This window comes from Grammomys surdaster, unplaced genomic scaffold (assembly GCF_004785775.1).
Source record: "Grammomys surdaster isolate TR1022 unplaced genomic scaffold, NIH_TR_1.0 165, whole genome shotgun sequence".
NCBI classification, from domain to species: Eukaryota; Metazoa; Chordata; class Mammalia; order Rodentia; family Muridae; genus Grammomys; species Grammomys surdaster.
This window is the reverse complement of record NW_021604613.1, coordinates 9,216,155-9,240,730: the sequence shown is the minus strand read 5'-3', so window position 1 is coordinate 9,240,730 and position 24,576 is coordinate 9,216,155. Positions and strand designations below refer to the sequence as shown.

At 44.0% G+C, this 24,576-nt stretch overlaps 1 protein-coding gene and 1 pseudogene across 3 annotated transcripts in view; both read left to right on the top strand.

The window, feature by feature from the left end:
• The first annotated feature begins 1,313 nt into the window (after positions 1-1,313).
• On the top strand, positions 1,314-8,417 carry LOC114619676 (annotated as a pseudogene).
• A 13,863-nt stretch (positions 8,418-22,280) lies between these two features.
• Positions 22,281-24,576, top strand: part of Sf3b1 (splicing factor 3b subunit 1) — a 39,976-nt gene continuing 37,680 nt past the window's right edge. For 2 of the 3 annotated variants that reach the window (XR_003711207.1, XR_003711208.1), the window contains exon 1: positions 22,313-22,428. Coding sequence is in view for 1 of the 3 variants with exons in the window: in XM_028765572.1 (XP_028621405.1) it covers positions 22,401-22,428 (28 nt within the window). In the remaining 2 variants the exon portion in view is untranslated. Of the gene's footprint in view, positions 22,429-24,576 lie in introns of all 3 variants that reach the window. The other variant, XM_028765572.1, reaches the window with a different exon arrangement.

Here is a 24,576-nt window from a genome sequence, read left to right as displayed (position 1 = left end):
ACTACACAGAGAAACCCTGTCTCGAAAAACCAAAAAAAAAAAAGGACTTGCCTTTGTCACGGTGTCTTTTCACAACGATGGAAACCCTAACTAAGACAGGTACATTAGCCCAGTTGGGCCTAAGGAAGCTGCAGGATTTCAGCTCCAAGGGTATGCAGGACAGGGTCAGGTGAAGAGGGTCAGCCATAGGCCTAAAGACAGTGGCTGGGGGCACTTCCACCTCAAAGAGTACCAGGGTGGCCTCAATGGTCATTTTCTCAGACGCAGGAAAGTATTTACACTGACCAAAGGGAAACGTATGTAATTGTCAGGATGGGATGGCAAGCGATCAGTGAGCTGGAAGGCGAGTCTGGTTTTGGTGAACTGGAGATGGGGATTAGGGGCCCAGTGTAGCTTAGGCTCCAAGGGGGAGTGCAGGCACCAGGAGAGCCTATTCGATCCACCTACCAAAGTAAGTGTGTAATTTTACATTTTTAAAAACCTACTTTTAATATGGGTTCTTACATGCTTTAACCTCTCTTTTAGCCCACCAGAGGTAGTGAAAAAGAAAGGTTATTAGGATATGAGGGAAGTAGACCTGTTTAAAATTTCTTCTTTAGAGCAAATTCAATCTGTGTTGTCAAGAAATCAACAATTTAGCTCACAGAAATCAGCAGAAACAGCTTGATCCACTCGCAAACACTTCACAGATATACCAGCGGTCCAGTGCAGTAGTTTCAGGATAGTAACCATGAATCTGCAACAGTGGTGGCATGACCTAGCAGAAACAGCCAGACCTCAGTTGAATTAGCAGGAGTCAACAAGAATGACCAGGTACGCCAGAAGCTCTGTGCTATGCCTCTCTCAGTGAAGACTAGGGAAGATGAAGAAGTGAGACCAGGAAGCATTGCAAAGCTAGCTATGCACACCCACTGTCACTGACCGTTGAGTCCTATTTATACTCCCTCTAAACATGGGTCTTGCCTTATCACGAGAGTCTGTCTTAACAAAACTCCACATATAAATCTGTATCAGCTGACACCACTCTGCCAATTGGCCCAAGTCTGAGGAAGCAGTAAAAAGCTGTCAGAACACCACCAGAAGTTTTTTGTGGTGTGTTTTTCTCTATGGAGTCATGACAGAGCTCAACAATGCAATGTAAGATGAACCTGTAGGAGGAGCTAAGGTAGGAGGAGTTAGGGGAGGAAGAGGAAGAGGAGGAATAAGGAGGAGGAGGAAAAGGAAGAGGAGGAGCTTGGAGAAGAGAGAGAAAAAGAGAGAGAGAGAGGAGGAGGAGGAGGAGGAAGAGGAAGGAGATGAAGGCAGATGTTCACATGTCTGTAGCAGTCAAAGGTAGTTGGTATATCTAGGTTGGGTATTGGGTTACACTTCTGATTGTAAGGGTATCTTGTTACTGATCTTTACCAAATATATAAGCCTTGATTAATCTTTAAGCATTAGAGTCTCATCTTTCTACTGGGCCCGTGTGGATGGCGGGATGGTCTGGGCAATGCCCAGCCTTGTGGAGACAGCGTGGAAGATTGGCAGAGCCATCTCCCATGCTGGCGTCTCGTGGGTGGCAGGGCTGGTGTTTCTGGCTGGCCGGTTCTAGCTGCTGCACGCGCGTGGCCTCTGGCCATGGAACATGGTGGTTGAGCTAGGCAGAGCTGCCACAGCTCAGATAGTCTGCTTGACCGGTATCCTGTCCAGCAGGGCATTAAACAGGGGTCTGGGAAGGTCACCTGAAAGAGAGGGGTGGGGGACAAGCAAAGACGCAAAGAAATGTCTATAGTCTGATCAGATGGCAATTTTTACTTTTTCACACACAGGTTATATACACAAAAAAGGCAGGATGTGGGGAAAGGAATGACACTGGAGCGTAGGTGTTCAGGGGAAGTACAGATATCTTCCAGAACAGAGTGTCAGCTGGGTGAAGGTTCAGGGGACAGATCACTATGACTCTGCCATGATTCACTTGTCCTTATCTAAGTTGGTACTATCCACCAAGGCTACCTATCTAAAAGGTCTATGTATTCAGCCTGTCAATTTTCCACCAAAGCTGCTTGTTTATAATAGCTTCTAGGCATCTGTTTCAGTGTTTTCCCACAGAGACCCAAGGCTTTGTGTTAGCAGGCATGTATGTCAGCCCTATTGCTGATTTTAGGTATATGGCTGATTTTAGGCCTTCGGTGTATAAGCAGGGCTGCCCCTGACAGACCGGTGGCTGAATTAAATAATTACTACAACATGAACCAATACATGCATGTTGTTAGCAAAAAAAAAAAATCTTTCATCATGTGTCCTTTTACATGCTTGCTTTACCTGCTTCAGCAAAAACATTCCTTCATGTTTCTGCCTTAATGAAACATCCACTCACCTGTTTCTGTTTCAAGAAAACACTCTTTCACATGCCTGCTCAGCAAAAATCCATCTGACACAACTGACTTTCTAAAAAAAACCATAAATTACTACTTCATAAGTGTTACAGATCTGAATGAAAAGATTTCCCTAATAGTGTTGCAGCTCTGAAGGGAAAAGTATCCTGGAAGTTGGGCCCCAAGAACAACAAACCTCACAGAAAAGATTAATTGAGAAAGACTCAAGAGGGTAGCTGTCTCTGCTTTGGGTGAGAGGCATCAAGGAACTGAGCAGGAAGCAGGCTTCATATAGAGTTTCTTTGTCATCTTCTGTCAGCCCAAAGGGCAAAGTAGAACCTGGAAGATTAGGTTCCACAGGGCTTGGGTCCAGTTGGAAATGCAGGAAGTGTTACAGCTTTTAGATGAGAAGCAGGTAGGTTTGGGTGGTCTGCTCAGGGCAGGTAGCCGAGATCCCAGGTCTCACCCACTACTGTGGCAGTGCCACCACCAGCAACAGGGGTGGAAGCGACAGGAGCCTAGCCAGCCAGCCACCTCTTACCCTTGCCCACTGCCTTGTAGTTTACAACAGAGGTGAAAATTTTGCCTGGAGCACAAAATTCAGTGGAATCCCAAAAAGCTCAGCAACTAGGAACAACTACTTTAATGTGATATTTAAAATAACCAAAGTTTTTGAGTGGCTGCCTTATTTCCCAGCTCACTAGACCATAGCTACTCTCCTTCCAGTGGAGCCTTTCTGGAAAAGCTTACACTGTAGTACTAGGACCCCAGATAATCAATAGTGTCCTGAAGCAAGTATTGTCTAAGTTTGTTGTCTTATGCCCAAGAAGAGAAAAGAGACTCAGATGAGGATAGTAAGTAAACTCCAGAGAGTGCGAGTGACTCCAAGAGAAGAGTACATAGTCTTCATCTTAATGTCTCCCAAAGACCCGTGTCCTGTAAGCTTGGCCCCAGCCCATGGGCTACTGACGGTGAATTCATTCATTCATTCATTCATTCATTTATTCATTCATCCATTCATTCATTTTGCAGTTCTTGGGATGATCTACACCCACTCATATTATATCAAATGGCTATGGAGGTGTGTCATGTGTTTTGATTTTTGAATTGATTAGCTAGCAGTGTCAAGTGCTAGCCGATCGTTGGTATTGTCATTTCTATGGCCCATTACCTGCTTCCACTTCTTCACCTGCCCAGAAGAGGATTCTCTAAGATTATCTTGTTAAAAAAAACAAGCTGCGGGCAGGGCGGTTGTGGCGCACGCCTTTAATCCCAGTTTGGAGATTAGAGGCAGAGGCAGGCGGATTTCTGAGTTCGAGTCCAGCCTGATCTACTGAGTGAGTTCCAGGACAGCCAGGACTACACAGAGAAACCTTGTCTCGAAAAACCAAAAACCAAAAAAAAAAAAAAACAAGCTGCTGTGGGGGAGGTCACAGAAGGTCATGTTGCCCTAAGTCTGACTAAAATATGGACTGGGTTTGGTTCAGCTCTGATTGGCTTAGAATGAATAAACTGTGGAACCTCTTCCCCTATGCTAATCATTTTTTTTGTATGAGAAATGAATCTGGCTTTTTGTAGAATAAAGAGCTGACGGCTGAGGCTGGGGCAGAATGACAGGTCAAAATGAGCAGACAGAAAGACAGGCAGAGGGACAGAAGCATGGACAAGGACAGGCAGGGAGGTAGAGCAATGAGAGTCATATGGAGAGAGACACGGTGACAGAGAAGCCAGAGTAAGTTAGAAGCTAGCTGAGAGAATGCTCCAGCAAAAAGGCCAACAGCCTTAGACTATAAAGATGTCTCTCCTCTTACTCTCTTACTCTCTTGCCTCTAGCTTCTCCTCGCTCTTCCTCCCTTCCCTTCTCCCTCTCTCCACGTGGTCATGGCTGGCCTCTACCCTCTCTACTCCTCTCTCTCTCCTCCCGCTCTCCCACTCTCTTAATAAACCTCCCCTCGTGGAACCAAAAAAAAAAAAAAGATGTCTCTGTGTCTTTATTATTAAACCACAAGTGGGCCGGGCGGTGGTGGCGCACACCTTTAATCTTGGGAGGCAGAGGCAGGCGGATTTCTGAGTTCGATAGTTCAAGGCTAGCCTGGTCTACAGAGTGAGTTCCAGGACAGCCAGGGCTACACAGAGAAACCCTGTCTCGAAAAAACAAACCAAAAAAAATAAATAAATAAAAATAAATAAATAAAAAATAAATATATAAACTGCAAGTGGGACCCCAAAAGCCTCACAATATGCAGTGCTGGAAACCCAGTTCATGTTTGCTTGGCAAGCACTCGATCACTGTACATTGAGTGGTGTTACTGGAAGATGGTAAAACCTTAAAGAAGTGGGACCCCATAGGAAGAAGCTAGGTCATCGAGAATGTGTCCCTGAGAACGCTGGGACCCTAGCCCCTTCATCCTTTTTGTTTCTCAGCCAACAGGAAGTAAATGACTGCTCTGTCACATGCTCTCACTGTTGGACTCTAAGAGCACTCACGGACAGGGATTTGATGCAACAACAAGAGGTTTATTGATAACCAGTGCACTGGGGTTCCCTAGCACGCAGGCAAGAGAAGCCTGAGCCAAAGCTAAGAGCAATTTTTATACCATTTCTACAGCGTTCACGAGGGCAGTTTTATAATCACCTCTTAAACAATAACCACAAAGGCTGACCTCAGCAGCCATTCCCAGGCCCGGTTTCTAGGTTAACTCAGATTTGCACATTCTCTTTATAACAATGAATGTTAGCTAAGTGGCTTCTGTTTGCCCAGGTTTATTGTGTTAAGGGCCCAGCTTCCCGATTATCTCTTATCTTGGGCCCTTCCCCTGGAATGTGCGTGTAAGTCTTTGGAATGTGCTCTTCCTGGGATGTGTCCCTGGGGCAGATAACTTTTGAGTTTAACCTGAGATTCTTTCTATTTTGAGTTTAAACTGAGACCTGAAATTCCTTCATCACCACAGGACCCAAACTAATCATGCACTCAAATAATCTTTCCTTCCTTTTTTTTTTTTTTTTTTTTGGTTTTTTCGAGACAGGGTTTCTCTGTATAGCCCTGGCTGTCCTGGAACTCACTCAGTAGACCAGGCTGGCCTCGAACTCTGAAATCCGCCTGCCTCTGCCTCCCAAGTGCTGGGATTAAAGGCGTGCGCCGGGGCTGGAGAGATGGCTCAGTGGTTAAGAGCACTGATTGCTCTTCCAGAGGACCCAAGTTCAATTCCCAGCACTCCCAGCACCTACATGGTGGTTCACAACCATCTGTAATGAGACCTGAGGCCCTCTTCTGGTCTGAAGACAGCCACAGTGTACTCAGATAAAAATAAATATATCTTAAAAAAAAAAAAAAAGGCGTGCGCCACCACCGCCCAGCTTAATCTTTCCTTCCTTATAAGTTGATTATATCAGAATGATAGAAGAGCTACCTCCTAGATCAGCTAACTACTTGCCTGTGATATACATAATAAGTGTGCTAAAGGAAAGAGTCTTTTTTTATTCTATTTTGTCTCTATTCAGAAACTAGGCCATAAACCATTTGCTATTCATCCTAAGTACAAGGAACTTTGCTTCAGAAGCTGATCAGCCTGTCTGGGCTGCTCTGAGGCAAGAAGCTGCAGTCTCCAGTTTAGTACCTCACAATTAAACAGTGGGAAGCTAGGTAGAGCCTTGGCAGGGAATTGTACTTCTCAAGAAGAGAAGGAGAGGGAGGCCTGTTTCTGCCCTTTGTTCTCAGCACTTGTAAGACTTTCAGAGAGCGCTCACATGGCAAAAAGCTCAGTATCAGTTTGACATAAATTCAGGTCATAAATTGAATAGGAGGTTTATAACAGAGAACGTCTACACGCATCCACTAGGAGCAATTATCTGGCTAAACATTCATCACTTGTTACTAGCTTACAGGTTCATGGAAAGTTAAAGACCATTACTAAGCTGTCCTTGAAGTTTTGTATAGATAAACCCAGTTAGTATCTTATCTCCTGTTTTTTGTACCTGTGGTCCTGTGGTGTATATCTTCTTTATGACCTTCAGTTAATGGTTTTTGTAACCTCTTTGGATGTGCGCTAGGTTTCGGAAGTCTGTTTTTGTCTCAGAAGCAATTAAGCAGTTCTGTTATAAAAGTTATTCTAACGTCTTCATCTACATTGCCTTCAGAAATGAGGGTGACCATTGCATGCTAGTTATAGAATAAACACTCTTTATTTTTGCATACTATCTGAGACCGGGGGCTTCCTTCAGCAAATTTCGGACCCTTACAGAAGTTTATTGCTACATAGTTGGTGATTCTGTCAGAGGAAACAGAGTCATCCAGCTTTTCTCTATGTGTATCTGTCATTTCTTCAGTGTGTCTTTTTGCTATCCCTTTGTTGCCCTAGGTAGGCAACAGTGCCAAGCCAGGTGGAATTCCACAGATTCATACACATTTCACGCAGCATGACTGAATGGAAACCTACAAAAGTACTGCTCAATCTATTCAATTAACAAAATGGAGGTGATTAGAATGGCACCTGTACAAGTTGTAGTTGTTCAGTCTGGCTCTACCTCCCAGTCTCACACTCCTAGAGATAAGACTCAGGTTCAAAATATATTTACAAATATCTTGGCCATATAGCTAGGCTCTTCTCTGACTAGATAATGACTTAAATTATCCAATTTACTTTAATCCACATTCTGCTACGTGGCTGGCTACCTATGCTCAGATACCGTGTGTCTGTCTCATCACATCTTCCTGGGTGAATCTCTCATGCCTGGCTCTTTCCCAACATTCTTTATGTCTCCCAGATGTTCCACCTTCTATTCTACTCTATCCTATAGGTCATAGGTTGTTTTGTTTTTTAACTGACAGGTAATGCATACACAAAATATACAAGATATTCTCTCTATACCAGTTTTGTTTTTGTTTTTAATAGTGATCTTTTGGCTAAGCTACTTCCCAGCTACTTTTCAAAGCTAGAGCCATTTGTTTTTAGACAATGTGACTTAAAGGAAAGCTGAGACCACAGGAGGAAGGACCACATTACATTACAATAAGAACTAGTGATAATTCCTGTAGTATTTCTCCAAAGAGACCTGTCTTTTGCTTTAGTAACTGCAGATTGGTGAAAGGTGAATACTAAATACTTTGAAGACTGTTGAACACAGGGTCTCAACTGATAGTAATGTCTCAGGTGTCACAATATCTCTTAGGAATGAGGGTACACAGGGCTGGAAAAATGGCTCAGTGGTTAAGAGCACTGACTGTTCTTCCAGAAGCCAGCTCTTAAATGAAATCCTGGCCTAGATGTAGTTTATAGTGTAACTATTTTTCCCCAAAACTTCAAATGTATAATCAGAATAAATATATTCAAAGAATGGCCAAACTCCCACATCATTTCTTTGGCTTAGAATAAGAAGTATGGGCCGGGCAGTGGTGGCGCACGCCTTTGATCCCAGCACTTGGGAGGCAGAGGTAGGCGGATTTCAGAGGCCAGCCTGGTCTACCAGAGTGAGTTCCAGGACAGCCAGACTACACAGAGAAACTCTGTCTTGAAAAACCAAAAAAAGAGTTTAAGAGGCAGCCTGTAGACCGTGTCATCTGTTCCTAAAGTTCCGTTGTGCTTGTCCCCTGTGAGGCATGGAGAGTGACTTTTACTTATGTTACTACGTGGGTCACAAAGGTAAACTGTGATATGCCAACAACAGCAATTACAAAAATGATGTCATGATCAGGAAAGAGGCTTATGTACATAAAAGTGTGATGGAAGAATTAAAAAGAATTATTGATGACAGTGAAATCACCAAGGAAGACGATGCTCTGTGGCCCCCTCCTGATCGAGTAGGCCGGCAGGAGCTTGAAATTGTCATTGGAGATGAACACATTTCTTTTACAACATTAAAAATTGGTTCCCTTATTGATGTCAACCAGTCCAAGGATCCAGAAGGCTTACGAGTGTTTTATTATCTTGTCCAGGACCTGAAGTGTTTAGTCTTTAGTCTTATTGGATTACACTTCAAGATTAAACCAATCTAAATTGGATATTGAGGACACAAGGCGGGTGGGAAGTTTTAGTTACCGTAATTAGGAATTTTTTTTTCTGTATATTGGGGCAATTTTTATAAACAATAAATGATGGTCTTTAATAAAAAAAAAAGTCTGGTTATAGGGAAGATTACCAAGATGCTGCTTAGCCAAGTCTAACCAAGACAGAAAATATCAGGCATTAGCCTATTTTATGAAATGTGGCAGAAAATAATGCCTTTTTGCCTTTAAAACCTAAGATCACAGGGATGTGTTATCCATCATATCCACACCAACTTCAGGTTTGTGGACCTTGGAGGTCTTATGTAGTTTGCGACCCCTAGAAAAAGATCGTAGACTCAATCCAATATAATGAAAAGATTTCTTGACTAGCTGCTAGCAGGACAACATTCTCTGACTCAAATTAGAGATTCCATGCAAGGGGGGTGGGGCTAGGGAAGGGTTTTTTAAAGGCAAAAACTACAAGAAGACCTTGAGTATCTGCACCAGTAAGCCAGGAGCTGTCTATTTTGCCAAGATTAAGTAGTCAAAGCAACTTCAAAATAGTCCTTGACTGTCCTCATAAGCAGGTTGCAGAGGCTAAAACCCACATCATAACAAGTAGATGGTCATGGTATAGTGGGTTAGCCTAATGCTGCTTGTATTCTAATATTTACCCCCCCCAAGGCTGCCAGAGATGAGAGAGTCTACACATAAGATGCTGAGTGCGTGTCCCTAAGTTATTTCTAATTGGTAAATAAAGATGCTGACAGTTAATAGCTGGGCAGAAGAGACATAGGTGGGGTTTAGGTTTTCTGAGCTTGGGATGGGGAGAAGGAGGAGAAGAAGAAGGTGCAGGAGAGGAGGAAGGAGAAGCTGCCATGGGTTATGGGTCAGGAGAGTGTGGCTCTGAGTGTGCCCAATTGGAGTTAAGAGCAGTTCAGGTGGAATACAGTATACAGTAAGTAATAACTAGGGGTTATCAATAGGAAAGTACATTCTAACAGCATGGAGGGTAGGCAGCTGCCCAGCTATTGTGCTGTTTAGGGCTTATTATAAATATAAAGGCTGTGAGTGTGTCTTTTATCTGGGACCACAATAACAAAATGTGGGATAGAAACCCTGGGCTGGGATTTAAATAATTTCTTCAACCCATGGTTGCACATTTCTGGGTGGAAGTCACTGAGTCATCTTCCAGGGACTGGAGTCAGAGACAAAAGTCAGTGGGTACCAAGATGGATGCCTAGTATAAAATGGAGTTTCTTTAGACATCAGAGTCCCTTCTGGTTCTAGGTCATCTGAATTAAATCATTGATTCACATTTCTGTAGGACTAAATATTGGTATCTTAACAGTGTTGACATTTATGTGTGTGTGTGCATGCATGTACACATGTGTAAGTAGCTAGTCTATGATACAAGGGTGTATGGTAACATCTGGAAGTAACAGGAGAGAATTTTACTCCCTTACATTCCACACTGGCTCTATGGGAATGAATTGGGAGATTTCATTTTAGGGCCCATGGTATCTATAACGTTTTGTCAGGACACCATTCAGGAATGGAGTTCTTCAAAAAGAATTCTAAGTGCTTGTGAGAACACTCCAAGAAAACAGGAGTCTTGTGACCTCAGTTTCTTCAAAACAAGGATTGTTCTTGGAATTTTTTTCCCTCCCAGGTGTAACAGGAGTGAGTTTACTTCAGATTATTCATTGTTACTTGCTGCTGTTATATGTCTTAGTTAAGGTTTATTGCTATGAAGAGACACCACGACCATTTGGACCTAACATTCTAAACTTTTGTTTCTGAACTGTTTCTCAGCTGAAATCAGGGCACTGCTGTTAGGGGCTGAGGAAGGCTGGAATGCCTGTCAAAAGCTGAGGCAGGGCAGGTATATCAGGTTTGCTGCCCATCCAGGTTCTTTGTACCACCTGGGGTTAGGGCAGTGCAGGTATCTTTGGAGCAGTCTGGAATGCTGCTCTGAAGCTGGGGCTCAAGCTGGTAGAAAATTTCATCAGAAGCATCTGGTTTACATAGGTGTCTTGATTTGGGATTTAGTGCCGTGAAGAGAAACCACGACCGAAGCAACTCTTATAAAAGAAAACATTTAATTGGGGCTGGCTTACAGTTTCAGAGATTCAGTCCATTATCATCATGGCAGGAAGCTTGGTGGCCTACAGGCAGACATGGCTGGAGAAGGAGCAAGAGTTCTATATCTTGATCTGATGATAGCCTGAAGGAAACTATCTTCTGCAGGCTGTCAGGAGGATGATGTGGATCTCACTGGTCAGACTTGAGCATATATATGAGTCCACAAAGCCCTGTCTCCACTATGACACACTTCCTTTAATAAGTCCGCACCTCCTCCAATAAGGCCACACTTCCTAATAGTGCTATTTCCTATGGGCCAAGCATATTCAAACAATAACAGTAGGCTTTCAGTGGGTCCAGGGCTTCTCAGTTTCAAAGGACCACCTGAGGCTTGGAATAGTTGATTGAAAATCTGCTAGGACAGGTATAGACTGACAGAACGTAAAGTTAAGGAAATTAGGGGAAAATCTTTATCTTAGGTGTACATCTGAAACTTCTGCCTTCTGGTAGTTGGGACAGTGGAAGAAGTCTTACCATCAGAGAGAGAGGAGAGCTGACCCTCAGCAATAAGAAAAGGGTAAGGGAGCTTAGGCTGTTGATGTACATGATAGGAGTGCTTACTTGGAGTTCATTTGACTTGTAACAGGTGGATCAAGTCACAACCCCCTGAAGCTTACATGGAAATTTTATAAAACAAGACAAAAGTTATATATTAACATTTCATTGTTTGTAATCTGCACTGAAATCTTCACTATAGAAAAAGCAGTTAACAGGTGTCTAGAAGAGCTGGAAAGATGGCTCAGCAGTTAAGAGCACTGTCTGCTCTTCCAGAGGTCCTGAGTTCAATTCCCAGCAACCACATGGTGGCTCACGACCATGGGATCTGATGCCCTCTTCTGGTGTGTCTGAAGACAGCTACAGTGTACTCATAAAAATAAAAAATAAATAAATTTAAAAAAAATGACAGGTGTCTGGAAGAAGCTGGAGTTGACTCCAAACATTGAGCCAAAGTAAAAGTTTGGGGACCCTAGCCAGGCAGTGATGGCACACGCCTTTAATCCCAGCACTTGGGAGGCAGAGGCAGGAGGATTTCTGAGTTTGAGGTCAGCCTGGTCTCCAGAGTGAGTTCCAGGACAGCCAGGGCTACACAGAGAAACTCTGTCTCGAAAAACCAAAAAAAAAAAAAATGTAAAAATTGCCTGGTCAGGATCCCCACTGCCCCCAAGGCTGCACCTGATAAGCAGAACTCAGTGACAGTACTCACTCAAGATAACAAGGCATACTTCTAGAACCCCATGACACCCACTGGACAGTATAAACGCAGAGACCAAGAGCAATGCTCTGCTCTGCATGTCTGGAGAGACTCCATCTTGAGCTGCCCTGTGCCTGGAGAGTCTCCCTCAGGATCCTAACCCTTACGTCAAAGACTTCTATTAAAAGCTTAATCTGACTTTCAGCTAAAATAAATAACACAGGTGAACAGCCTTGGAAAAATAGACCTAGGGGCTGTATCTCAGCATAATAAAATACAAATTTTGTTATACTAAGTGTATCTATGTTCTTGCTTGTGACACTCTTCCCTCTTGCCTCTGTCTAGAGGGTTGGATGTATACAGTTTGGACAGATATGTTTTCAGCAAAATGAGAAGCATTCTTTTCTTTTTACTTATTCTTCTTTCATACAATACACCCCAACTGCAGCCTCCCATCTCTCCGCTTCTCTCAGTACCCACCCCATCTCCTCTCTCCCCCAGATTCTCCTCTGTTTCCCTTTAGAAAAGAGCAGGCCTTCCAGGGATATCGACTGAACGCAGCATAAGAAGATACAAGCTTTTAAAATGTTTATATTTACTATTGATTTTTACATCCAATTGCTGCCCCCATCTCCCCCTCACAGAGTCTCTCTCACACCCCCTCCCCTTCTCCTCTGAAAAGGTGCTGGAGAGATAGCTTAGCAGTTAGGAGCATTGACTGCTCTTCCAGAGGTCCTGAGTTCAGTTCCCAGCAACCACATGGTGGCTCACAACCATCTGTAATGGGCCCCATGCCCTCTTCTAGTGTGTCTGAAGACAGCTGCAGTGTACTCAAATAAATAAGAAATAAGTCTTTTTTTTTTAAAGAAGATACAAGACAAGGCATAAACCCTCATATCAAGGCTGGACAAGGCAACCCAGTAGGAGGAAAAGGATCCTGAGAGCAAGCGAAAGTGTCAGAGACCCCCCCCCCTTTTACTATTGGGAGTCCCACAAGAACCCCAAGCTAAACAATCAGAGTGTGTATGCAGAGGACCTAGCACAGACCCATGGAAGTTCCATGACTACCTCTTCAGTCTCTGTAAACCCCATATGGACCCTACTTACTGGATTCTGTGGGCTGACTCCTCTGACTCCTACAATCCTTTCTTCCCCTCTTCCTTGGGGACTCCCTGAGCTCTGCCTGATGTCTGGCTGTGAGTCTTTTCCTTGGGACTCCCTGAGCTCTGCCTGATGTCTGGCTGTGAGTCTTTTCCTTGGGACTCCCTGAGCTCGGCCTGATGTCTGGCTGTGAGTCTTTGCATCTGTTCCCATCAGCTGTTGGAGGAAGCCTCAATGAGAAGCATTCTTTTTGTTTGTTTTTAAAATTTTTGTATTTATTATTATTTTTTATATCCCAATTGCTGCCCCCATCTCCCCCTCACAGAGTCTCTCTCACATCCCCTCCCCTTCTCCTCTGAAAAGGTGGGTTCCCACCCTCTCATAGTACCCCCCCCAACCCTCTAACATCAAGTTTCTGCAGAGTTAGACGTATCCTCTCCCAGTGAGGCCAGACAAGGCAGCCCTTTTGGGGAATGGATTCCACAGACAGGTGACAGCTTTGATGGCCTCAACTCAAGTTTTTGGGGCAGAAAAATGGAGACTGAGCTTCACATCTGCTACATATGTGCCAGGGGTGGGGTAGAGGTGGTGTCCAACCTGTGTATGCTCTTTGGTTGGTGATTCAGTCTCTGAGAGCTCCCAAGGGTCTAGGTTAGTTAACTCTATTGATTTTCTTGTGAAGTAATGAGATGAATGCTAAAGTCTGTATTTAAAAACAACCAAAGGAAATTTAAAAATTTGAGCCTTGACCTTGATAATAGTAATCAATACTTTACCCAGGCTAGATTAATAGCTTATCAGAACTCCACTGATTAATGTTAAAACTTTTTTGTTTTTGTTTGTTTGTTTGTTTGTTTTTGTTTGTTTTTTTGAGACAGGGTTTCTCTGTGTAGCCCTGGCTGTCCTGGAACTCACTCTGTAGACCAGGGTAGCCTCGAACTCAGAAATCCACCTGCCTCTGCCTCCCAAGTGCTGGGATCAAAGGCGTGCGCCACCACTGCCTGGCTAATGTTAAAACTCATAACTTTTGAAATCAATAGCAAAGCTAGAGGTAATCTGAAAGTTTTTTTTTATATACCTTAAAGCATTTTCTCAGATCTTTATAATTTGCACTTATATACCTTAAATCACATTCTGAGACTCTCACAGTTTACTTAAGCTTTTTTTTTTTTTTAAAGATTTTTTTTTTAAATTTTTATTTATTTATTATATGTAAGTACACTGTAGCTGTCTTCAGACACCCCACAAGAGGGCATCAGATATCATTGCAGATGGTTATTAGCCACCATGTGGTTGCTGGGATTTGAACTCGTGACCTCTGGAAGTACAGTCAGTGCTCTTAACCACTGAGCCATCTCACCAGCCCCCTACTTAAGCTTTTTATCCTTAGACTTTTATAACTTTACACACACACACACACACACACACACCCCTTAAATTACTTTCTTAGACCCTCATAATTTACTTAAGGTTTTATATTTTTAGACCTTTATATCATGCATCCTAAATTATTTTCCTAGATCCTCCTAACTTTTATAAAATTCAATTTTTAACCCAATTAGCAGTCATTTTAAAAGAAAGTTTTTTTAAATAAATAAATAAATAAATAAATAAATAGTAAAAGTTACATGGAAACCTGTTTTTTGAGTTTATCTCTTTAATATGAAGTCTGTCAGCAAAGTAAACTGTATCTGAGACTTTTTCATCAGAAGACCTAGTAGCTGTAGAAAAAACCAGCCTGAGTTTTACACATGAAACGGACTGACCAGGCAGCTAAGGTGGAACTGGGTACTTGCTGCTGAATTAATAAAGCCACAGTTAGTCATCAAGAAGTGTAATCCAAATGGCCTCTGTATCAATTAAGGTGACAAAGACTTACTTGGGCCCTTAAACTAGAATTGTTCCTGGTGGTTTGGGGGGCAGAGGTCATTGGTCTTTAGAAGTCATACAGGAGCCAGGTGGTGGTGGCACACGCCTTTAATCCCAGCACTTGGGAGGCAGAGACAGGCGGATTTCTGAGTTTGTGGCCAGCCTGGTCTACAGAGTGAGTTCCAGGACAGCCAGGACTACACAGAGAAACCCTGTCTCGGAAAAAAAAAAAAAAAAGAAAAAGAAGTCATACAGGAGATCATTAAGTCTTTCATTGGCACACAGAGCAGCATTAGCCTTCAGCTGCCAGATTGGAAGACCAGGGAGACTGTCCTACAGATGAGGAACTTGACAGACTGCCCTATCTTGGCGAGGCAAAAAGGGGCAGTCAATTTTCCAGTGTCGTGCTTGTCTACAGTTTGGACACAGACCAGGTAGCAGGTGAGACATCGGGCTGTTATTTGCCCAGTGGTTACTGTTACTACAATCCAGGTGGATTGTTTTTGTCCTGTCTTCTTTGGAGACCTCAGTGTAGTGGTTCTTTGTCCAAGCCCCATGCTCCCAGAAATAAGACTCAGATCAAAATATATTTACAAATACCTTGGCCATATAGCTAGACTCTTCTCTAACTAGATCATAAGTTATCTGATTCATTCTAATCAACATTCTGCTATGGGGCTGTAATCCCAGCACTTGGGAGGCAGAGGCAGGTGGATTTCTGAGTTCGAGGCCAGCCTGGTCTACAGAGTGAGTTCCAGGACAGCCAGGGCTATACAGAGAAACCCTGTCTCGGTTTCCATCTCAGGAAACTATCTGTCTCTTCACATCTTCCCATGGGAGTGTCCTGCCCCTGGCTCTATCCCAGAATTCTTTCTGCCTCCTGGCTGTTCCACCTTCTATTTTACCCTTCCCTATATGCCATAGGTTTTTCAATTGACAACTGTTACATCTATATAACACACAAGACAGTCTCTATACACCAGAGCTGCTGCTAGGATTTCGAAGTTCTGCCTATCCTAGAAAGCATTTTTCATTTAATACTTTTCTTTCTTTCTTTTTCTTTTTTATTTTTCTTATTTATTTATTTATTTATTTATTTATTTTGGTTTTTCGAGACAGGGTTTCTCTGTGTAGCCCTAGCTGTCCTGGAACTCACTCTGTACTGGCCTCGAACTCAGAAATCTGCCTGCCTCTGCCTCCCAAGTGCTGGCATTAAAGGCGTGCACCACCACCGCCCGGCTCATTTAATACTTTTAATGCCATATTCAGCAGATCTCTTAGGACTTTGAGGACCAACATTTAATAAGTATACCAGATTAAAAATAAATTTTACCTGTTTTTAGTTACTTGCTTTGGGTTTAACCTTGAGACATATACAGGAGGCTAAATAAAGCTTATCCTTGAAAATGAATTACATTTGTACTTAGTACGGTTTCAAGCATAGTTTTGAGCACATTAAAAAAATCTTGTCGCCTGGTGGTGGTGGCACACGCCTTTAATCCCAGCACTTGGGAGGCAGAGGCAGGCAGATTTCTGAGTTCGAGGCCAGCCTGATCTACAGAGTGAGTTCCAGGACAGCCAGGGCTACACAGAGAAACCCTGTCTCGGAAAAACCTAAAAAAGAAAACTTAAGACCTTGGAAAGTCACATGCTGTGGGGAGTGGCAAATAGACCCAGTGAAAATTAAAGTCCTATGACATTCATGAGACTTTTAGAACAGGCTTTGCTTTATAGTGGCACTCCTGGCCCTGCAGGCCGGAGAAGCCTTCTTCTGTAGGATGTTGAGCGGCATCCCTGCTGTGTCAGTGTTCTACTGCTGTGAGGAGACACTATGTGCTGTGAAGAGTCTCAGCAACTCTTAGAAAACAGTTCGTTGGGGCAGAGTCACAGTTTCAGAGGTTTAATCTATTTTCATCATGGAGGGAAGTATGGCAGCATGCAGGCAGACGTGGTGTTGGAGAAGGAGCAGAGACTTCTACATGGATCCACAGGCACAGAAAGTGATATGGGGACTGGCTTGGTCTTTTGAAACCCACCAACCCATTTCCAGTGACACACTTCCTCCAATAATCCTTCACACTTCCTAATCCTTTCAATTAGTGCCACTCTCTGGTGACCAAGCATTCAACTCTGTGAGCCTCAGGTGTGTGTGTGTGGGGGGCATTCTTATCCAAACCACCACACCTGGCTTCTAAACTCTAGGAGTCTTATATTACTTTTCTGTTGCTGTGATAAAATACCATCACCAAAGCAACTCATGAAACAGTTTATTTTGGCTTACATTTCCAGAGACATAAGAGTTCATCGTGGCCAATAATCAGAGTCAAAGCTACGTTTTAATTTTGAGTTACTCTACCTAAGAGATCCATGAAACAAAAGGACAGACATTCCCTGAAGTGCTGGAGGCTACGGTTGATGGGCGATAACAGGTCACCTGTTCGTTTGACTCAACTACACTGACTTGCTTGATCACTTGTAGGTGGTAGGTACCTGGGTAGGAAATACGTCAAGATGTATGTTTGCCCTTGAGGTATGTAGTCAGGAAGTATGTCAGGATATATGCTTCTCTGATTAGACCTGATGGGAAATATGGTGGCCCTATGGTTTTGACTTTTTAAGTTTCTGGGAAACATGACGTGTAGCCATTCCCTGGAAACCCAGCGGTGGCCCTGGCTAGAATCAGTCTTCCTGGCCAGTATTTAATTAATGCTTGTTTCAAATTTGGCTCAAAATTTGTGGAACTGAATTGTGGATTCTCTCAAGACTCTCAGGATTAACATTATCTAAAATAGAAACCATTAACTGGGTACAGTGGTATACGCCTGTAATCCCAGAACTCTGGAGGCTGAGGCAGGCAGAACTCTGTGTTGAAGGCCTACAGAGAGAATGCCAGTCCAGCCAATGCTACATAGTGAGACATTGTCTCAAAAGATAAAAGAAATCCTTGAGGTCCAGTTGCAGGGAGCTTACAGCTAGCAGTGTTAGAGATAAGCGTGAGGCTCCCCCTAGGAAGAGGTTCCACAGACTTTTCTCAGAGCTCTAAGAGTTAGAAAGTTGGCTATGTGATTGAGCCCAAGACCAGAACAGGGAAGAGTCTCCAGCCTCTAACTACTTGTTAGAGAACCAATATGATACGTGTGTTTGGGAAGGGGCCTATGTTGGTGTGAAATCTCTGAAGTCTCAGCCTATGAGATAGAGGGCAGGGAAGGACCTCTCTCTCTCCCTCTCCCCTCCCTCCTCTTCCCTTCCTCTCCTTCTCTCCCTCCCCCTTCCCCTCTCCTTCTCTGTCTCCACCAGAGACTTTAAAACCACTATCCTGCTGGGTGTGGTGGCACACATCTGTAATCGCAGCAGTTGGGAGGCAGAGGCACATAGATCTCTGCGAGTTAAAGACCAGTTTAGGCTTTGTAGAGTTCCAGGACAGCCAGGGCTTCAAAGAGAGACCCTATCTCAAAACAGACAAACAAAAAGCTGGAAGAAGCAAAACAAAAGGAAACAAAGCAAACAATGAACACACAAACCACACAAACCAAACCAAAATAAACGACAACAAAAACACCACTGTCTTGTACCAAATTTGCATGTCAGACAGTTTTGCCCTTTTTTTTTTTTTTTTCTGAAGACTGATTCTATAGCTCAGTGGTCAAAAGCATTCACTGTTCTTGTCAATGATCAGGGTTCAGTTCCCAGCATGTAGGTCATAGTTTCCAGCCATTCCTAACTCCTGTTCTAGGGGATCCAATGTCCTTTTCTGACCTCAGAAAGTACCAGCCATACATGTGATTACACACATACATTCAGATAAAACACTCATACACATAGAATAAAATGAAGAAATCTAAAAAAAAAAATTGTCAGGCATGGTGGCATATGCCTTTAATACCAGTGCTAGGGAGGCAGAAACAGGCAGATCTCTATGAGTTCAAGGCTAGCCTGGTCTACATATGAGTTAAGTGAGGGGAGATAGGAGATGGTTATTCTTAAATGGGTAGACAGCTAGGGAGAGAGGTCCTGGATAGGAGCTATCAAACTAACCAGACTCCCAGATTCTTGCTCAAAAGAAACTCCTTCATTACCCAGACCTTTTCACTGGGAGGCTACTGGGTTAACCTCCTCCCAACCCCCCTTGGGGGCCACAGATAACCCATTGGGTGGGTTTGGCAGGGTAAGCCCCTGACAGAGGCCTCATGCTGTCTCACTGTTGTGGACCTTTGATAGCAAGTGTCTTGACTCTGAGGGAATTTTTTTGCCACAAGTACTTTCTCAGGTTCCCCAAACCTGTGTTTGATCCAGTCAAGTTCCTACTGTCATTTGAGACGACACAAGCAGCTAAAGGAATCAGACCACCTAGGACTTGAACCATAGCTGGTTGTTAGTAAGCATATGGGTGATGGAAAGTGAACCTGCATCCTCTTGCAAGAGCAGTCAGTGCTCTTAACTGCTGAGTCATCTCTAAAACCTCCAAGATGTTTTGTTTTTGAGACAGGGTTTCTCTGTGTAGCTCTGGCTGTCTGTCCTGGAACTCTGTAGACCAGGCAGGCTGGCCTCAAACTCAGAGATCTGCCTGGCTCTGCTTTCAGAGTGCTGAGATTAAAGGCATGTGCTACTAATCTACCTGTGGCAATTCTTTCCGTGATGGAGAAACAGACTCATGGGAGGAGCTATCAGGCAACACCAGGACAGCCAAGACTACACTGTGAGACCCTGTCTCAAAACAAAACAAAATTGCTTTAAGAAACAAACCTGCTCTGTTCTTACTAGTCTCTTGAATCTACTACAGTGTTGAGAATGGTCTTTCCCAAAGTGTGTCTCTGTGTGCGGGGGCATGTTGGTGGGAACAAGAAGCTGAGAGGTCATCTTCAACCACAGACATAAGGCAGAGACAGAAAACTGAAAGTAGACTGGGGCTAGAAACTCTCAAAGCTTGTCTCCACTGATGTACTTCCTCTTTCTGCAAGGCTGCACAACATCCCCAAATAAGGAGGCAGTCAAGTACCAGAGCCTAAGAGAAACAGCTCTCACTCATTTTTAATACTTTCCTTCCTGTGTTGAACCACATTAGGATCCTTTCAGGAACAAACATACAGACAAGTAGATTGCAGTGAGAAAATCTTATTTTTTATAAAAGAGGACTCACAAGACAATCCTGGGTGATCTTTTAATGATGTTTATCATTACTCTGGGACTCTAGGAAGTATTTAGCTCCTACAGTTACCACAAATGCAGCAAATGCCCATTTGAATGTTATAGAAATAATAAGTGTTCCCAGTGAGAAAGCATTCTGCACATTTGGAGGATAATATCTGGAGACATATCTGGCTCTGGCAAATGCTCAGTAGGGCCAGCCTTAAACAGACTCTGATAACTTAGATAGACTTTAGGCTTATTTTCTCCAATTATGAGGTCATCCTTAAATTTTTATTTTAGGTCTCAGCCCCGGGTTACATTTAGAACAATTTAAACAGAGACAGAGGGCTGAAAATCTGGTCAATAGGTCACTCCTATTTGCCTGGTCGCTTAGGCAAATAGGAGATTTATACAGCAAGGTTATTGCCAGAATTACTTTAAGTATACCAGTGTTGTACTTTTTCAAATAGCTGTTACCTGGGGTCATCTTGCCCACCTGGCAGAATTATGCTTTTTTCAAGAAAAGAACTGTGGCCGGGCAGTGGTGGCGCACGCCTTTAATCCCAGCATTAGGGAGGCAGAGGCAGGCGGATTTCTGAGTTCGAGGCCAGCCTGGTCTACAGAGTGAGTTCCAGGACAGCCCGGGCTATACAGAGAAACCCTGTCTCGAAAAACCAAAAAAAAAAAAAAAAAGAAAAGAATTGGGCTTTATTGTGGAACTGGATTTAACATTGCTTGTGACCCTATACTGCCCTCTTCCTCTTGAGCTGCCTGTTAGAGAAGTACTCTATGGTATGGGGGCAGATCGAATGGCTGGTCAATACTGGTGAACAAACATTGACATCTTAGGCATCATAAACTTTATTTATTTTATTTCTAGCCGGGCGGTGGTGGTGCACACCTTTGATCCCAGCACTTGGGAGGCAGAGGCAGGCAGATTTCTGAGTTTGAGGCCAGCCTGGTCTACAGACTGAGTTCCAGGACAGCCAGAGCTACACAGAGAAACCCTGTCTCGAAAAACCAAAAAAAATCAAAACAAAACAAAAAAAACTATTTCTAACAGGCCTGGTTGGCATACTGTTTATTTTGGGGGTATTTTGGAGGCAACGTACCTTTAACTAAATTCTACTTTGTGTAATTTAATGTCTCTTAAGCAAACCGATTAGTAATTACCACATCAATTCTGTTAGAGTTTCTTTTACATCAAATCCTTTTAGTAATGCACACATGAAGGAAAACATTACTTGAAAAACTACCCATATCTCTTCATGTCTCATTGTGAGACCATGCAGCAAGCTTTTTCTAGACAGTTTCTCTTTTTCTTTCTTTAAAATAATTTACGTGTGTGTGGTGCCCATAGAGGACAGATAAGATCATAAGATACCCTGGATTGGAGTTAGTTTGTGAGGCCCATGTGAGTCCTGGAATTGAATCTGAGTTCTCTGGAAGAACAACCAGCTCTTAACCTTTGGGTCATCTCTCCAATCTGTCCCAAATGTTTTCCACTGTCCTGAATCTGGAAGTTCTTTTGTTCTTCTTCTCCTCCTTCTTTTTTGAGACAAGGTTTCTCTGTGCAATCCTAGCAGTCCTGGGATCTGGCCTGGCCTCGAACTTGAAGAGACCTGCTTATGTCTGCCTACTAAGTGCTGGTATTAAAGATGTGCTTTCACTACACTGGGTACTATTTGTGGTCATGTCCCCAGCCATGTCTTATAGCAATCTGACCTCTCTGGTGGTGTTTTTTTTTTTTTTTTTGGTTTATCGATACAGGGTTTCTCTGTGTAGTCCTGGCTGTCCTGGAACTCAGTCTGTAGACCAGGCTGGCCTCGAACTCAGAGATCCGCCTGCCTCTGCCTCCCAAGTGCTGGGATTAAAGGCGTGTGCCACCACTTCGCGGCCTTTTTTTTTTTTCAAGACAGGATTTCTTTGTGTTGTCTTGGGTTTCCTGAACTAGCTCTGTAGACCAGGCTGGCCTGGTACTCACACAGAGATCCACCTGCCTTTGCCTCCTGAGTGCTAGGATTAAAGGCATGTACCACCACTGACTGGCCATTTTTCCTTTTTTAAAAAAAAAAGCTAAAAAAAAATTTTTTTTGAGCCAGGCTTCTGAGAACCAAGGCTGGGAGCCTAGGTTGTCTTCGAATTCGTTCCGGACCCAGCATTTAACTCCCTTAGAATAATCTCCTTTTTCTTTTTTCTCTCCCTCTCTCCCTCCCTTCCTTTTGTTTGCTTTTTTTTGAGACAGGATTTGTCTGTGTAGCCCTGGCTTCTCCGGAACTCTCTTTGTAGACTAGGCTGGCCTCGAACTCCCTCTTGTCTTCCGAGCGTTTGAATAAACGGCTCGTGCCCACCACTGCCCGGATAAGAACCACCTTCCTTGGAAAGTAGCCATTCTTTCAGTACTTCCTCGGCTTCGCTCGATTTTTAAGGAAGCCGCCCGGAGCCGGTCCTGGCCCCGCCCATTCCCATCATGCACCTCGCAGTTTCATTAGGTGGCAGTTGAACTACGTGCCACAGTGCGGCGCGCGTTCCCGGGTGCGCACGCTCAGAGTGCATCCTCTGTTTCTGGTGGCGGCGGCGAGCGGAAGTCCTTGGGAGCGCCAGTTCCGTCTGTGTTCGAGTGGACAAAATGGCGAAGATCGCCAAGACTCACGAAGGTAAGCGGCCTTTCCCTTCCCACGCGCGACCTCGGCAGCCAGCCAGCCGCGGCTTTCTCTCTTGGCTTTCGGCGTCTTCGCGTGGCATCTCTGGTCTGGGCCGAGTTCGCGCGGCGGGGCCTGCTCGGTTCGTCGGCGCAGGCCGCTGCCCGCGTAATGGCGTCCTCTCGCACTCCGGGACCGATGCTTTGTTCCGCGCTGGATGTTGGTGCTTCCGAGTTCTCTTGCTCTGACCGAAGAGCCTCGCTCGAGCAGCTTGCTCCGGAGGACTCCGGGGGAGGGAGCGGAGAGGCGGACGTGGGAGGCCGTCTCTCTCGCCCCCTGGGTGCTGTCGTTGGCAGTTTGCACCGGGAAAGCCCTGAATGACGGCAGACGCTTTCGGGCCGCTCTTAACGGAGTCCGCTTCAGCGCAGGCCTGTTACTCCAAACCTCCGTGATACAGGCATGTCCAGGCGGCTGGGTTGTGTTGTGGTGCTTGCACTAAATAATTTCGGCATAAAATCTGGTAGTTGGCTCCTTTAGTCACTTTTAGCGTAGTGTTTATCTTTTTCTTTGAGAGGTAAGTGTTGGAGAGTCAGGAGTAAGAAAGAAGGCAAGGCAGATTTGACCGCTTGCCTAAGTTTTCCCCCACAAGAGTAAACAGAGCTAGAAACGTGTTGAAAAGCGACCGGATTCCATAAGGAAGTAGCCAGAGAATACCGGAAGGAATTTGAGTGTGAGAGATTGAATCCGTTTCTTGGCTCCCAGTTTAGAAGCCACAATTTACTCCGACACCATGGCTACTAAGTCACAGGTTCTTTCTAAGTGTGTCTCTCAGTGTTAGAGAGAGGTAACAAGCTAAGGATGTCAGAAATTTGACAGATGTGTGAGTATTCTCTTAGAAAAATCAAAGGACTGTGTACAGAGAAGTAATACCAATACTTTCTGAGAAGCTGGGTAGCGGAGCCCTTAATTTATGCTTAGTTATTTTTGGGAGGTGATGACGCGGCGCTGATAAAAAAGGATCAATCGGTTTTAAATTAGAGGAGGATGTCTGAGCCGGAGGGAACATCTTGTAACAACGCAGTGACTTGTTGCTGTGGTAGGACTAGAGGGTGTAAGGAGGGAATTCCGATACGAATCTAGAGAGGTGGTTTAGGACCAAAAGAGATAGTTGGGACATTTGAGGAACTGAAAGTACCAACACTTTTGAAAGCCAGAAATGTTCCTGCCTTAGTCTTTTGTCTTTAAACCTGAAAGTACAACACATGTTTTTTTTCTTTTTTGAGATAGTCTCGCTGTGTAATCCTGGTTGCCCTGAAACTTGCTGTGTAGACAAGACTGGGTCCCACTTCAAAGAGACCGGCCCACCTGCCTCTGCCTCCCAAGTGCTGGGTTAAAAGGCCTGTGCTATTATGTCTGGCTAGTCCAACACTTTTTTTTTTTTTTTCGAGACAGGGTTTCTCTGTGTAGCCCTGGCTGTCCTGGAACTCACTCTGTAGACCAGGCTGGCCTCGAACTCAGAAATCCTCCTGTCTCTGCCTCCCAAGTGCTGGGATTAAAGGCGTGCGCCACCAACGCCCGGCTTAGTCCAACACTTTTTAAAGCCAGACATGTTCTTGGCCTTATTTATTTGTCTTTAGACTACTTCAGACATTGTTTGCAAAATAATTAGGAAACTGAAAAATGTTTCTGTTTTGTTTAGTCAGGGGTAGGTTATTTATTTTGTTTTCCATTGTGGGGAACCAGTGAATTTATTGGGCTTACAGAGCATGGGGTGAGGGGAAGTGTTTACTGACAGAAGCAGGGTTGACTCCATACTGCCTTCCCCATAGCTGCATAGGTAGAGTTCCATGCCCTGATAGGTTATTATTTATTTATTTATGGATATTTTGTAGCTTGATTGTTGACTTATTGATATCTTCTTCTACGTAGCATACTCCCCGTTAGATAGATGTAGTTTATTTTATGTGCATTAGTGTTCTGTCTTCATGTGTGTCTGTGTGAGGGTGTCAGTGTCCCTGGAATTGGATTAAAAGATAGTTGTAAACTGCTATGTGGGTGCTGGGAACTGAACCTAGGTCCTCTGGAAGAGCAGCCACTACTCTTAGCTGCAGAGCCATCTTTCCAGCCCCTGGTAAATATAAAGTTTAGGGACCTTTCCCTTCC